This window comes from Archocentrus centrarchus, chromosome 23, assembly GCF_007364275.1.
Source record: "Archocentrus centrarchus isolate MPI-CPG fArcCen1 chromosome 23, fArcCen1, whole genome shotgun sequence".
Lineage (NCBI taxonomy): Eukaryota > Metazoa > Chordata > Actinopteri > Cichliformes > Cichlidae > Archocentrus > Archocentrus centrarchus.
This window is the reverse complement of record NC_044368.1, coordinates 4042902-4055272: the sequence shown is the minus strand read 5'-3', so window position 1 is coordinate 4055272 and position 12371 is coordinate 4042902. Positions and strand designations below refer to the sequence as shown.

At 42.3% G+C, this 12371-nt stretch overlaps 1 protein-coding gene across 2 annotated transcripts in view; it reads right to left on the bottom strand.

Annotated features, from left to right (window-relative positions):
- Positions 1-5919: 5919 nt before the first annotated feature.
- The window catches only part of LOC115773733 (plexin-B2-like), a 228335-nt gene continuing 221883 nt past the window's right edge, over positions 5920-12371 (bottom strand). For both annotated transcript variants that reach the window (XM_030720626.1, XM_030720627.1), the window contains one exon: positions 5920-11229. In XM_030720626.1, coding sequence (XP_030576486.1) covers positions 11125-11229 — 105 coding nt within the window. In that variant the 3' untranslated portion in view covers positions 5920-11124. The remainder of the gene's footprint in view (positions 11230-12371) is intronic.

Below are 12371 nucleotides of genomic sequence, written 5' to 3'. Positions count from 1 at the left end.
TTGCTTAAGGACCACACACTCGAACTTGTACCTCATGACAGTGCAGTGCAGTTCTCATTTACCAACACATGGGGGCAGTGTTGTCATGCTTTGGCTGATAAGTTCAGAGCCAAACACTCTACTCCAGCAGTAGTTGCTGTTCACATGTAGACAACATAATGCATGAACAGCAGCTCATGCAGCTGCACACAGAGGCTGCTTCATACCCTGGACACCTCAGCGAGGTGTGTGTTCCTGTTCTGTTCTTCATGCTGCCTCACTTCGACTTCACCTGGTCAGTTTCATCTGCCTGTCTCACCAGGTGGAAAGACAGAGCGACAGGAAGAAGGAATATTTCAGACATGAGCTGCATGACGCTGCTGTTTTTCCATGTGCATTTTAATTTCACACCCAAAACTTTAAAAATGAAATGTAGCAGGAAAAAAGTGGCTGTGCTGTGTGTACCAGTGTGCATACATACTCTGTTCATGGCTGTCTTGATGCTGGTGGAATGACTGCATTTGCAAAATTCTGGACAACCTGTAAGGGGTCATTTACAAACGTGGCACCGCATGCTCTCCTTTCTTGTGATGTGAACATATTTTACGGTCCAAACAGAACTACTACAACATCTGTGTGTGCAGCATAAGGTAAACACAAGACGACAAGTATGCACTTTGCGTCCTTTTATCTGTGATACGAACCAGTGACATGCAGTCGTGGGAGGCAGGTGAGGGAAGGGAGGCATTGTGACAAGTAAAATACTAACAATGATAAGAGACTACTTGACTGTTTTGCTTTCTAAATTACTTTAACAGTTTATTGGTCAAAATTGCAGAATTTACGCACTGACTGTTCAAACCTATTGAAGAAATGTGGAGTGAGCCAGTGCATGTTCCACAGTCTGTCTTATATATTGAATGAATGTGTGTGACATGTTTATTCTTTGTGATCGGTCATAAGTGCACAGTGAAAATACACAGAGGCAGAAAGTATCATGCCGCACCAGTAGGGGGCAGTGCTGCAACAGTGCTGTCCCATAGGGAGAATGATAGGCGTACGGATTTCAATTCAATTCAGTTCAATTTTATTTATATAGCGCCAAATCACAACAAACAGTCGCCTCAAGGCGCTTTGTATTGCGGGTAAAGACCCTACAATAATACAGAGAAAACCCAACAGTCAAAACGACCCCCTATGAGCAGCACTTGGCGACAGTGGGAAGGAAAAACTCCCTTTTAACAGGAAGAAACCTCCATCAGAACCAGGCTCAGGGAGGGGCAGTCATCTGCCACGGCCGGTTGGGTTGAGGGGAGAGAAAAAAAGACATGTTGTGGAAGAGAGCCAGAGATTAATAATAATTAATGATTAAATCTTCATCTTCAAATAAAGGTAAGATGATACATGTTTTTTAATTTATTTAAAAAGAGAATGACTGGCTATTGGGACATGGAATGTCACCTCTCTGGTGAGGAAGGAGCCTGAGCTAGTGCGTGAGGTTGAGAAATACCAGCTAGATATAGTTGGGCTCACCTCAACGCATAGCCTGGGCTCCAGAACCAGTCTCCTGGAGAGGGGCTGGACTCTGTTCCAGTCTGAAGTTGCCCTTAGTGAGAGGCCTTGGTGTGCTGGAAATGCCTGGCAGAAGCCCCAGTCCGCAAGATCTTCAAATCCCATAAACACAGCTTCTGAGGTGGAAGCAGAGTCTGGGGACGAGGGGGGATGACTCACCCATAACTGGGGGTGAGATCACTGAGGTGGTTAAACAACTCCTTGGTGGCAGGGCCTCTGGGGTGGATGAGATTTGGCCTGAGTTCCTGAAGGCTCTGGATGTTGGAGGTCTGTCTTGGTTGATATACCTCTGCAACATCACATGGAGATTTGGGGCAGTGCCACTGGATTGGCAGACCGGGGTGGTGGTCGCCATCTTTAAGAAGGGAGATCGGAGGGTGTGCTCCAGCTTTTGGGGGATCACACTCCTCAGCCTCCCTGGTAAGGTCTATGCCAGGGTGCTGGAAAGGAGGGTCCTCCCATTAGTCGAATCTCAGATCCAAGAGGAACAATGCGGTTTTCATCCTGGTCACGGAACGCTGGAGCAGCTCTTTATCCTCTCAAGGATTTTCAAGTGCGCGTGGGAGTTTGCCCAACCCATCTACATGGACTTGGAGAAGGCATTTGACCGTGTCCCTCGGGGTATTCTGTGGGAGGTCCTGCAGGAGTATGGGGTGTCTAGCTCATTGTTGCAGATCATTCAGTCCCTGTACAACCGCAGTGAGAGCTTGGTCCCTATAGCTGGCAATAAGTTGGACTCGTTTCCTGTGGGTGTTGGATTCCGCCAGGGCTGCCCTTTGTCACTGATTCTGTTCATAATTTTTATGGACATAATTTCTAGGCGTAGGCAGGTGGTGGAAGGCTTCTTCCTTGGTGGCCTCAGAATCTCATCTCTGCTCTTTGCAGATGATGCGGTCCTGTTGGCTTCATCAGGTGGTGGCCTCCAGCTTGCAGTGGAATGCTTTGCAGCCGAGTGCGAAACGGCTGGCATGAGAATTAGCACCTCTAAGTCTGAGGCCATGGTCCTCAGCCAGAAAATGGTGGAGTGCCCTCTCTGGCTCAGGGACGAGTTCCTGCCCCAGGTGGAGGAGTTCAAGTATCTTGGGGTCTTGCTTACCAGTGATGTGAGAAGGATGTGTGACAGACGGATCAGGGCTGCGTCTACAATGATGCGGATGCTGCAGTGGTCTGTCATGATGAAGAGGGAGGTGAGTGTAAAAGCGAAGCTGTCGATTTACGGGTCAATCTACGTTCCTACCCTCACCTATGGTCACAAGCTTTGGGTAGTGACCGAAAGAATCAGATCACAAATACAAACCACAGAAATTAATTCCCTTCGAAGGGTGGATGGCCTCTTTCTTAGAGATAGGGTGAGGAATGCGGCCATTCGGGAGGGGCTCAGAGTAGAGCCGCTTGAGGACCCAGTTGAGGTGGCTTGAGCATCTGATTAGGATGCCTCCTGGGCATCTCTTGGGTGAAGTGTTCTGGGCATGTCCCACCAGGAGGAGACCCCGGGGTAGACCCAGGACACGCTGGAGAGATTATATTTCTTGGCTGACCTGGGAATGCCTTGGGGATCCTCCCGGATGAGCTGGTGGAGTTGGCTGGGGAGAGAAAAGCCTGGGCTTCTCTGCTTAGGCTGCTGCCCCCGCAACCCGGCCCCAAATAAGAAGAGAATGGATGGATGTGTGAATATCTGACTCCAAACGAATCAGTACCTCACCCGTCAAACACCTCACCACACATCACTGATAGAACTGATACAAAGCACCAAGTTCAGCCTTAGGCGGGTACATGCCAAGCCGCCGAGCCACCTACCCCTCTGGTCCCCTGCAACCCCGCAAGCAGACAGGGAGAGACCCGCGCAGGCCGGGGAATATGCTCGGCAGCCCAGTAATGATCCTTCCCCAGGTTCACTGCTGGAAATCTCATTACAACTTTTACTTCCTTTAGTTAGACAAGTTTGATCGCCAAACATTTTGTCTGCACAAAACAAGGTTAGACTCACTTTGAGCTGTGTTTACAATCTGATCAACACCAACAAAAACTGGCTGCTCGGTGCAGCCAGAAAATGCTTGAAGCACATTCTGATTGTTTATAGGGAGATGGAGGCATTCACGGGGAATGGGAAATCGTGGTTGCAGTCATTTCATGTTGCGGGTATTTAACGGGTTATGATGATTGTTTGGTGTACTGTACCTGTGGCAGCACTCTTTGGGGGGCCGGATGTGACCCACGGGCCGCCAGTTGATGTTCCCTGTTGTAGAGTATTTTAGTATTTCCTCTACATATTATTTATTCTTGTTTTTGTACTGAGTGTTCTACTGTCCCTTTGCTGTTCGCAACACCATAATTTTCCCACAATATGGGACAAAAAAAGGATTATCTTATCTGAAACAGGCTCTTTATGCTGGAAACCCCTTCAATGTGGCTAAACTAAAACAATTCTGCAAAGAAAAGTGAGTCAAAGTTACTCCACAGTGATCTGAAAGACTCACTGCCAGTTATCACCCGATTGCAGTTGTTGCTGCCAAGGGTGGCACAGCCAGTCATTAGGTTTAGGAGGCAATTACTTTTTCACACAGGGCCAGGTAGGGTTGTATAGCTTTTTGCCCTTAATAAACAAAACCATCGTTTAAAAACTACATTTGGTATTTACTCAGGTTATATAATATTTATCTGTGCATTAACAACAGAAAAAAAGATTGTGGAAAAATTTTAAACTACAGAAGAAAACGTAGGACTCCTGACAGTGTTGTGCAGTTCTCATTTGTGAACACACAGGGGCAGTGTTGTTATGTTTTGGCTGATATAGTCAGAGATGTGTTGAGTTTTTCTACCTAATGCACCACCAATACAAGCCAAAGCACAGAAACAGGAATAAATGTAAAATCACAAATACTGCATGGGGAGCTGTTGTCCACATCAGGTGGGAGCTCTGTGGGAAAACAATTGAAGTGCGTGTTTTATTTTTTTTCTACAGAGTCCCATCAGATTATCATTTGTTCAGCCCAGATTTTGCTTGCTATAAATCCAAAATCTAAAAACAAATATTCATTAATAATCGTTATTTCCTCACTGCCAGCAGTGAGTCTGAGTGCAGCAGAGCTGAGTCTCTGTCAGGAGTTTGATGGCAGATGTGGTTTTAGTTCCTGTGAATTGTAAACAGGAGGCCCCTCTGAGTAACGCTCACTGCGTCCTTGCTTCAGGCTGTTGGAGGTGTATTTGTCAGTTAAACACAGTTTTCTGCTGAGAAACATGCAGACAGGACTTCCTCTGAAGCCTGAATAAATGAAAGCTGATTAATCCTCTGAAGCTCTTTTGTCTCTGGATGTGAATGAACATCATCACAGTTAATGTTATAAATATAAAATAGAAATACTGGTGTATATTCAGAAAACAGAAAATCTTTATGGTAATTCACAAAGCTGGAGAGTAAAACATGGGATCGGCTTCCAAAATCAAGCAAACCTGTTTTTTAATGACCAGCTGGGGCGATAGCTGGGACATTAAATGAATGCCCTGACCTCAGGAAACAATCACATGGCAGCATCTCAGTGCATTTAGGCTTGTAGACATGGTCAAGACAAACTGTTCAAACAGAACAATAGAATATAGAAGAAAGGTGATTTTGAACGTGCGCTGAATGTTTCATAAACTTTTGATCTGCTGGCAGATTCCCACAGAGCCTTTTCCAAGATTTACTGAGAACGGTCTGAAAGAGAAAATATCCAGTGAGCGGCAGTTCTCTGGGAGAAAATGTCTTGTTGATGTCAGCAGCCAGAGGAAAAAGGCCAGACGGCTTCAAGCTGGGGACCAAGCAAGTAATAGCAAGGTGTACTTAATAAAGTGGCTGGTGATTGTATCTCTCTCATTGTCTTCTAGCTCCATATTTGACCATAGACTGTATAGGGTGATGTCACAAGGTAGATAAGTCCTTTTAAGTACTAACGGGGATTACAGTTTACAAAATGAGCATCGTGCCGTATTAAATCAGACTTAAAACTAATGTCCGGGACCATGACCTCATCAGGAAAGTGATAAGCAAGTTTTTTAAATTCTCTATAATTCTACACAGTTGAAGCCTAGTGGCCAAAATTACACAGTCGAATGAGTGTTGGAGAAATATAGGCCACGTATTGGTGATGTCATAAACTAAGAACATTTTGAGAGGGCAGGGACTCCAACAGGTATCCCACCAATGTTTCATAATGTTCATAAAGGACCGGGGGGGAGGCCTAAACATCATCTTGTAGGGATGTTGTGAAACACAAAACAATTTTTAAAGTCAAAGATTACATGTTTATTCTTCATTATGTGATGGACTCAGTAATAATTATGGCAAAATTAAACAAGATGACAAGTTTCATTACGTATAAACATCTTTTATTGGATATTTGGACTTCCTAGATCTGGATTTTTCCACCCACTTCTCCACTTCCTAAGAAGAGTCACTGATTTGGGCTTCAGTCCAGTCCAGACCAGTTGTGGTTACTGGTAGTGCTGTTTCTGTCCATTTCAAAGGCTGCGCTTGGTCCGGTTCTTCCAAACCAACTGTTTCCAACAACAACGTTACAGGAACAAACAATGGCAACGCTGATGTACAAAGAAAAGGCCGTTGGTAAAAGCATCAGTACCAGTGAGTGATTTTCTTTAACATTCAGAAACTCAGACCTGTTCATGTGTGCCTCATAAAACAAAAATACTTCAAATACAGTTTTAGTTGTACAAGATTAAAAACACAAAACACTGAACCTCAAATACCAGACAAATAAATGTGCTCATCCATGCAATCCAGCATTTTCCTGCACCTTTCCCACCCTGAAAACCACTTCATTAAAAATCACACACTCGAGTCAAACTTCTGCACAGACAGCAAGAACGATTTGACCCAAATGTGTCCCAAACTACAGTTTTGGCCTTTGTTCAACATGGGCCAAAAAATGTTTAGATTTTTTTATTTTTTGCACTTTTCCTTTTAAAAAATTGCCAGACTTTTGGGAGATAAACTCCAGAGCAATATGGCAATATGGCACAGAGGTTGGGTGTGCAACACATTCTGCATCTGGGCAACCATGTGTGATAAGTTATTACACAACATGTTCCAGTCAATCAGAGTCAGTCTGCCCCCATGAGTGCAGTTTGTCTGCAATGCACTTCTATATTCCTATTGCCGAGTGCCTGTATCCTTTTGCAGTTGAACTGCTGTCCTCCAGCAACCACATCAGTATTTGTAGAGGCATTTCTGTACAGGAGGTACTGCCTGGACTCTGAATACAAGTACTTAATGTAATATGAATATGTAGATTTCCACCAGTTTCTCACAGTTCATTGGCGTATCATCACAAATTGCAATCTTGACCCCATTCAATCTCAGACTGACTCAATCTCATAGCAGACCTGATCCACGTCTTCAAAGCAGCCATTTCAAAGTTGACAAACTAGCAAGTTCATTGGTCGTGCTGAGATCTCTGACCACTGTTTTCTCTAGTGTGACTATAACACTTAATTAGACCTTTTTCCCCCACTGTGATCTTCCAGTTAAAAATTACAAATGCCCACTAAGCCCACTATAAACATGTTCTTCTAAATGTCTTTTTCTTTTGGCTTTTTCCTTCCAAGTTTCCTTTCTCTTCAACTCTTTAAGGCACTCACTGGTGGCAGAAAGAAGCCAGAAAGCAGCTGGAGTTGGTGAATGATAGGAGAGTGAGAAAAACAACGTTCTCGACATGAATTCGATTTGAATGGGCTTTTATTTCATGATGAAAATTGAGCACAGGGGTAGTTCAGGCAGACCACAAAGCCAAGCCAACTGTTCTGCACATCCAATTGACAAGGCTCCTATATGGCAGACTTTTTAAGCTGCTTCAGCTGGCTTAAAGTCGCTGCTGCCTCTGCAAGCCACTTTACAACCCACATCCATTCAAATCCAATCCTCCTCTTCATGATGTTTCAGACTTAATATTTGTTGTCACAGATGACCACGCTGTTCTATAAAGGGGGCGTGGAGGTCCCTGAATGTGGAAATTACTTTGACTATCCTAACTGAATTTTAAAGATGAGTTCAGACTCCCCTCGGTAACCCAACGAAGGCCCAAACATTTCAAGAAGAAGTGGCAGCCTGCTTTGAAAAGCTGGTCAAGTTTTGCTTTGTGTGGTCTGATATCTGAACAGAAAAGGAAAGTTTAAAAGATTAGAAGCTCTTCATTAAAAACAACTGCAATGACAGTCCAAGGAACTCCACAAACAACACTTTCTTGAGGCTTTATGACACCAAAGTTTTTTTTTTGGTGTTTTTTTTAATGAAATTTCTGATAGAAATGCCTCCAAGGAATCAAAATAAAAACAAGCTTTTTATTTCTGTCTGTGTCTGGAGGTCATGCGGTGCCAGATTCTTACCAGAGCTTCGCAGTGTTTCCATCAAGTACAAAACACACTGTACCAGCCTTATGGTCATATTACTCTGCAGATTAAAGATGCAATTTGTGAACTTTGAAGAAAAAAAAATCTTTTTCTCCTGAAAGAAAACCACACAACTTATAAACTGCACATTAAATCTTGGATAGTAACCTGAGCTCTGCATGAAACATGTTATCTGAGCTCAGGAGGAAAAGAATAATGCAGATGTATTATGATTTTTTTGTTGGCAATGATTAATGTGCAGAAAACAAAAAAGATAAATGAGTTCATTTGGACTTCTGTGGTGCTGCTTGGTCCGCACTTCCCTCACTGACGGTGGCAAAATGTCCTTTTTTTCTTCTCATTTCTCTAATTAATGGATGACATGTTTCCTCACTCTGCTGCAAATTGTTCTTGAAAATACTGAATCTTTTTTTAATTTTAGAGAGCTATTAACACATATATTCCTAAATAAAACTTTTATCATCAGGTTGAATGTGTTTTTTTTTTTTTTGCAACATTAAAATAGAACTATACATCTAGGTCAGAGACTATGGAAGATTTAAAGTGCCTGAATAAAAAAATAAAATTGTTTTGAGAGTGTTTTTGCTTTTAATAAAAGGTAAAGGTGCTTTGGGTTGCTTGCTTATTTCCAAGGGGTTGCCACACTGAGCCTCGTCCAAAACATGGTGTGTTGGCAAAGTTCTCTGGATGCCACTTCCCTTTGTCAGCAAAAGCCACCATGTCCATAGCACCACCAATCAGTACATGCAAATCAGATCATGTGACATTCAAACAGGTCAAGTCCCAGTTATCAGTTTGTTCAGATTGTTATGTTGTTTGCCAACTTCATGCACTATTTTGTGTTAATGTAACTGACATTTGGGATGGGGAATTTGCCCAACCAGTCTGCATGTGTTTTATGGACCTGGAGAAGGCATGCCACTGCATCCCTTGGGGTATCCTGTGGGGGTCTGCTTTGGGCGTATGGGGGTACTGGGCCCATTGTTGTGGGTTATTTGGTCCCTATACAACTGTAGTGAGTTTGGTTCACTTGGTGGCAATAAGTCAGACTTGTTCTCGGTGGATGTTGGACTTCACCGAGGCTGCCCTCTGTCACCAACACTGTTCATAACTTTTTATGGACAGAATTTCTAGGTGCAATCGAGGGGTGGAGGGTGTCAGGTTTGGTGGTCTCATGACCTCACCTCTGATTTTTGCAGATGATGTGGTTTTGTTGGCATCATCGAGCCATGATCTCCAGCTTGCACTGGGGTGGGATGCAGAAGAGCGTGCTGCACTTGGAATTAGAATTAGCACTTCCAAGTCTGAGGCTATGGTTCTCAGTCGGAAAAAGGTGAAGGGGGGAGCACCCCCTCTGGGTAACGGACAAGTTGCTGCCGCAAATGTGTGTATCTTAGGGTCTTGTTCGTGAGTGAGGGGAAAGTGGAGGGGGAGATTGATGCAGCGCCTGCAATGATTCAGACCTTGTACTGGCTGTGATGAAGAGAGAGCCAAGCATAAAAGCAAAGCTGCTGATTTACTGGACAAAGTTTGTGGATCTGAAGTTTTCATGTAAAAATACAGTAAAAGAGAATTTAAACCACAGCTCTTAAATTTAATAAACATACAATATTGTTTGTTTTTAATTAATTTTATGCTTTTTAAATCTTCCATACAACAAGGAAGAAGGTAGCTGATTGTTCAGAGACAATGCATGTGGTGCCATGTATAATGAAACTAACTCAATGCAATATTTCTTTACTTATCTTTCAGCTCTAAGAACAACATTGATGCACGATGAAAAAAAAAAAAATTTAACATTTCACTACTTTAAATTTGGGATTATTTGAGGTGTTCTTCAAGGATCCTTTGATACCCTGTCCTTCAGAAGACATAAAAGTAAGCAAACCTTGTCTAGCATGTGCGCTTAAACAGAAAAATAGAAAACAAATGCAGCGTTATATTTGAGAGGGTACCGCAAGAGAAGTGGAAGTGTACAGATTATAAAAGCAAACATAAATCACGCATGAACATAAAAGTTTTGGCTGTTTAGTTCACATGATTAGTTGAGATTTTTAAATTTTTTTTTTTGCAGAAAGTAAAAAAGCATCTCAGCTGAGAACACTTTCACATACATTTATGGACCATCTGCACAGAAACTCTGCAAAAGAATAAAAGTAAGTGGTACCATGTCAGTAAATTAAAAAGATACATTTTATGTTGGATATGGATTCATGAAGCCTCTGCGTAAAGCCTGTGTACATTTAAAAAAACAAACCTAAAACTAAACTGAATAAAAATTTTCAGCTGTGAGTCACCAGCACAGTATCATCAGCATAGAAACACATACGGCAGCTAATTGGCGAGAAAAACCAACATTTGGCCACAATACAAGAAAAAAACCTGCTGTTTGGGCTTATTTAACTCATCGTACCCTGAATTCAGTTCCTCAAGACCCCTGATAGGTCAGTGGTCTGTACCGTAGAGGGTTCCCATTTTACTGGTGCTTCATCTGAGCATCATTTGCATTCTTCAGGATGAAATTCACCTCACATCCACAGTTCCCAGACTTCACAAAGTGGTCACAAAGGGTGCAAAGAGCAGCTGCACTTCCGAAAAGAGCTAAGTACCAAAACGGATATACTTGGGAATGTCTCATTTACTCATTTCCACACTCATTCATCAAATAAATTTGAAACCTTCGTTCCTCATGTGGCACTTCGGTCCTTGCATGGTAAAATTAAAATTTGCGATGAAGAGAAGCCAAATACAGAAACACCAAAGTCCAAGGAGTACACAAAAGTACGTCCTAGCTACACTTAAAAAAATAACTCTGATTTCACACAACTTCCCTCTGTAATCACATGATGCCATTTCACATCCCTCCTTGCTATTTTATTTTGGGATGCCCAGCAGAAGTATACCATGTAGGAGTAGTAGATATCAGCACTTTAGTTTCCACCACTCAGGGTGTATTTTAACACTTCCCTCATCCCTCCAGAAGTCCCATAACTCCTCCCCCTTCAGTCCTTCCTGTGGATCCACTGACACCATCTTACTTCAGTCGTTACACGATTAAACATTCGGTAGAGTCTGAGAGCTCGTCATCCTTTGAGTCCTTATGTTGAAAACAAAATCCTGTATTTTAGCATTCATAAGCTCCTCCTCCCAAACCCTCCTCGAGGTCTGGCGTCAAAGGTCAGTGACCTTATTCTCTAGGGCGGCAGCGACCTGTTGGAGGCGGAGGGTGAGCTGTTTGTTCTGGGCTGCAGGGTCATCGTCCAGTGACTGGATAATCTGGAAGAGGTGAAAATTGCAAAGTTGAAAACATGTTTTTAAAATGAAGCAAATATTCTATATAATTATGTCAATATGAGTAAAAAAAATATGTCTTTGTGTGCAGTTTTATTGTCAATGTGAAAAATCTTCTGAGTAACTACAACCAGCATGAAAATCATTTTTGTGCTGCCATCTAGTGACTGGTTTGTCCCAGCATTTTTTTAATGCAATGCTACATTAGAGACAAATATATTTACAAGTTTGTGCCCAATCTTATAATTAAAATAACTCTATGGCACTCTTTTAAACCAATTTTAAAATGCCTTTATACTTGATGGTCATGTTTAACCTAAAAAACTCCAATGGGTCTCAGCATGTAAGTCTTCATCAGGGAATATGACAGATTTTATGGAAACAGCGACTCTTTTCAAGCGCTGCTCAACCAACAGTGAACTTCCACCTTGGCTGAAAGTGGAATATTCGACTGGTGATGTCCTACCAAAGGGAAAACTCAAACTTGGACCTGGTGTAGGCATCCAAAAGGGTGTTGCCATACAAAATCCACAATAAGCTCCATAATTAGAAATAGTAAAAATGCATCTCAAAAGACAAACAACATTTATAAAGTAGCAGTCCACTGAGTTCTAACTCAGGTCATTAGTGGTGTGTCATTTATGGATCCAAAAAGCTTCCCTCTGGTTAAGTCTCCTGCTGGGACATTCTGGCACACTGCATGACAAATGACTCATACTAAACTTCTTTTGATGGGAGAAACCAACAAATGTCTTGGTCTGCATTACACATGTGCAGTGATTGTGATGGTTAGTTGCAATTTTTCTATCTTTTTTTTTTTTTTTTTTGGTAAACTGTCAAGAAAATGATCAGCATGCTTTTGTTTCTGCCCCTGTTGCCCTTTGTTGAGCCGACTGCAATTAACCTGAATTCTTCTTTAAGCTGAAGTCCAAAGATCAGACAGAATACAACCTAATACCTCACCTTAGATGAATCACTGGGTGAATCACTGACTCTGCTTAAAGAATGCATCCAAAAGTAATCAGAGAAAAACCGGCATCTGCTTTTTAATCTTAATGCACCCTGACCACTTAATGAAGTGGAAAATTTTACCAACTTCAGACAATTTTATTGTGCAAAAAACAAAA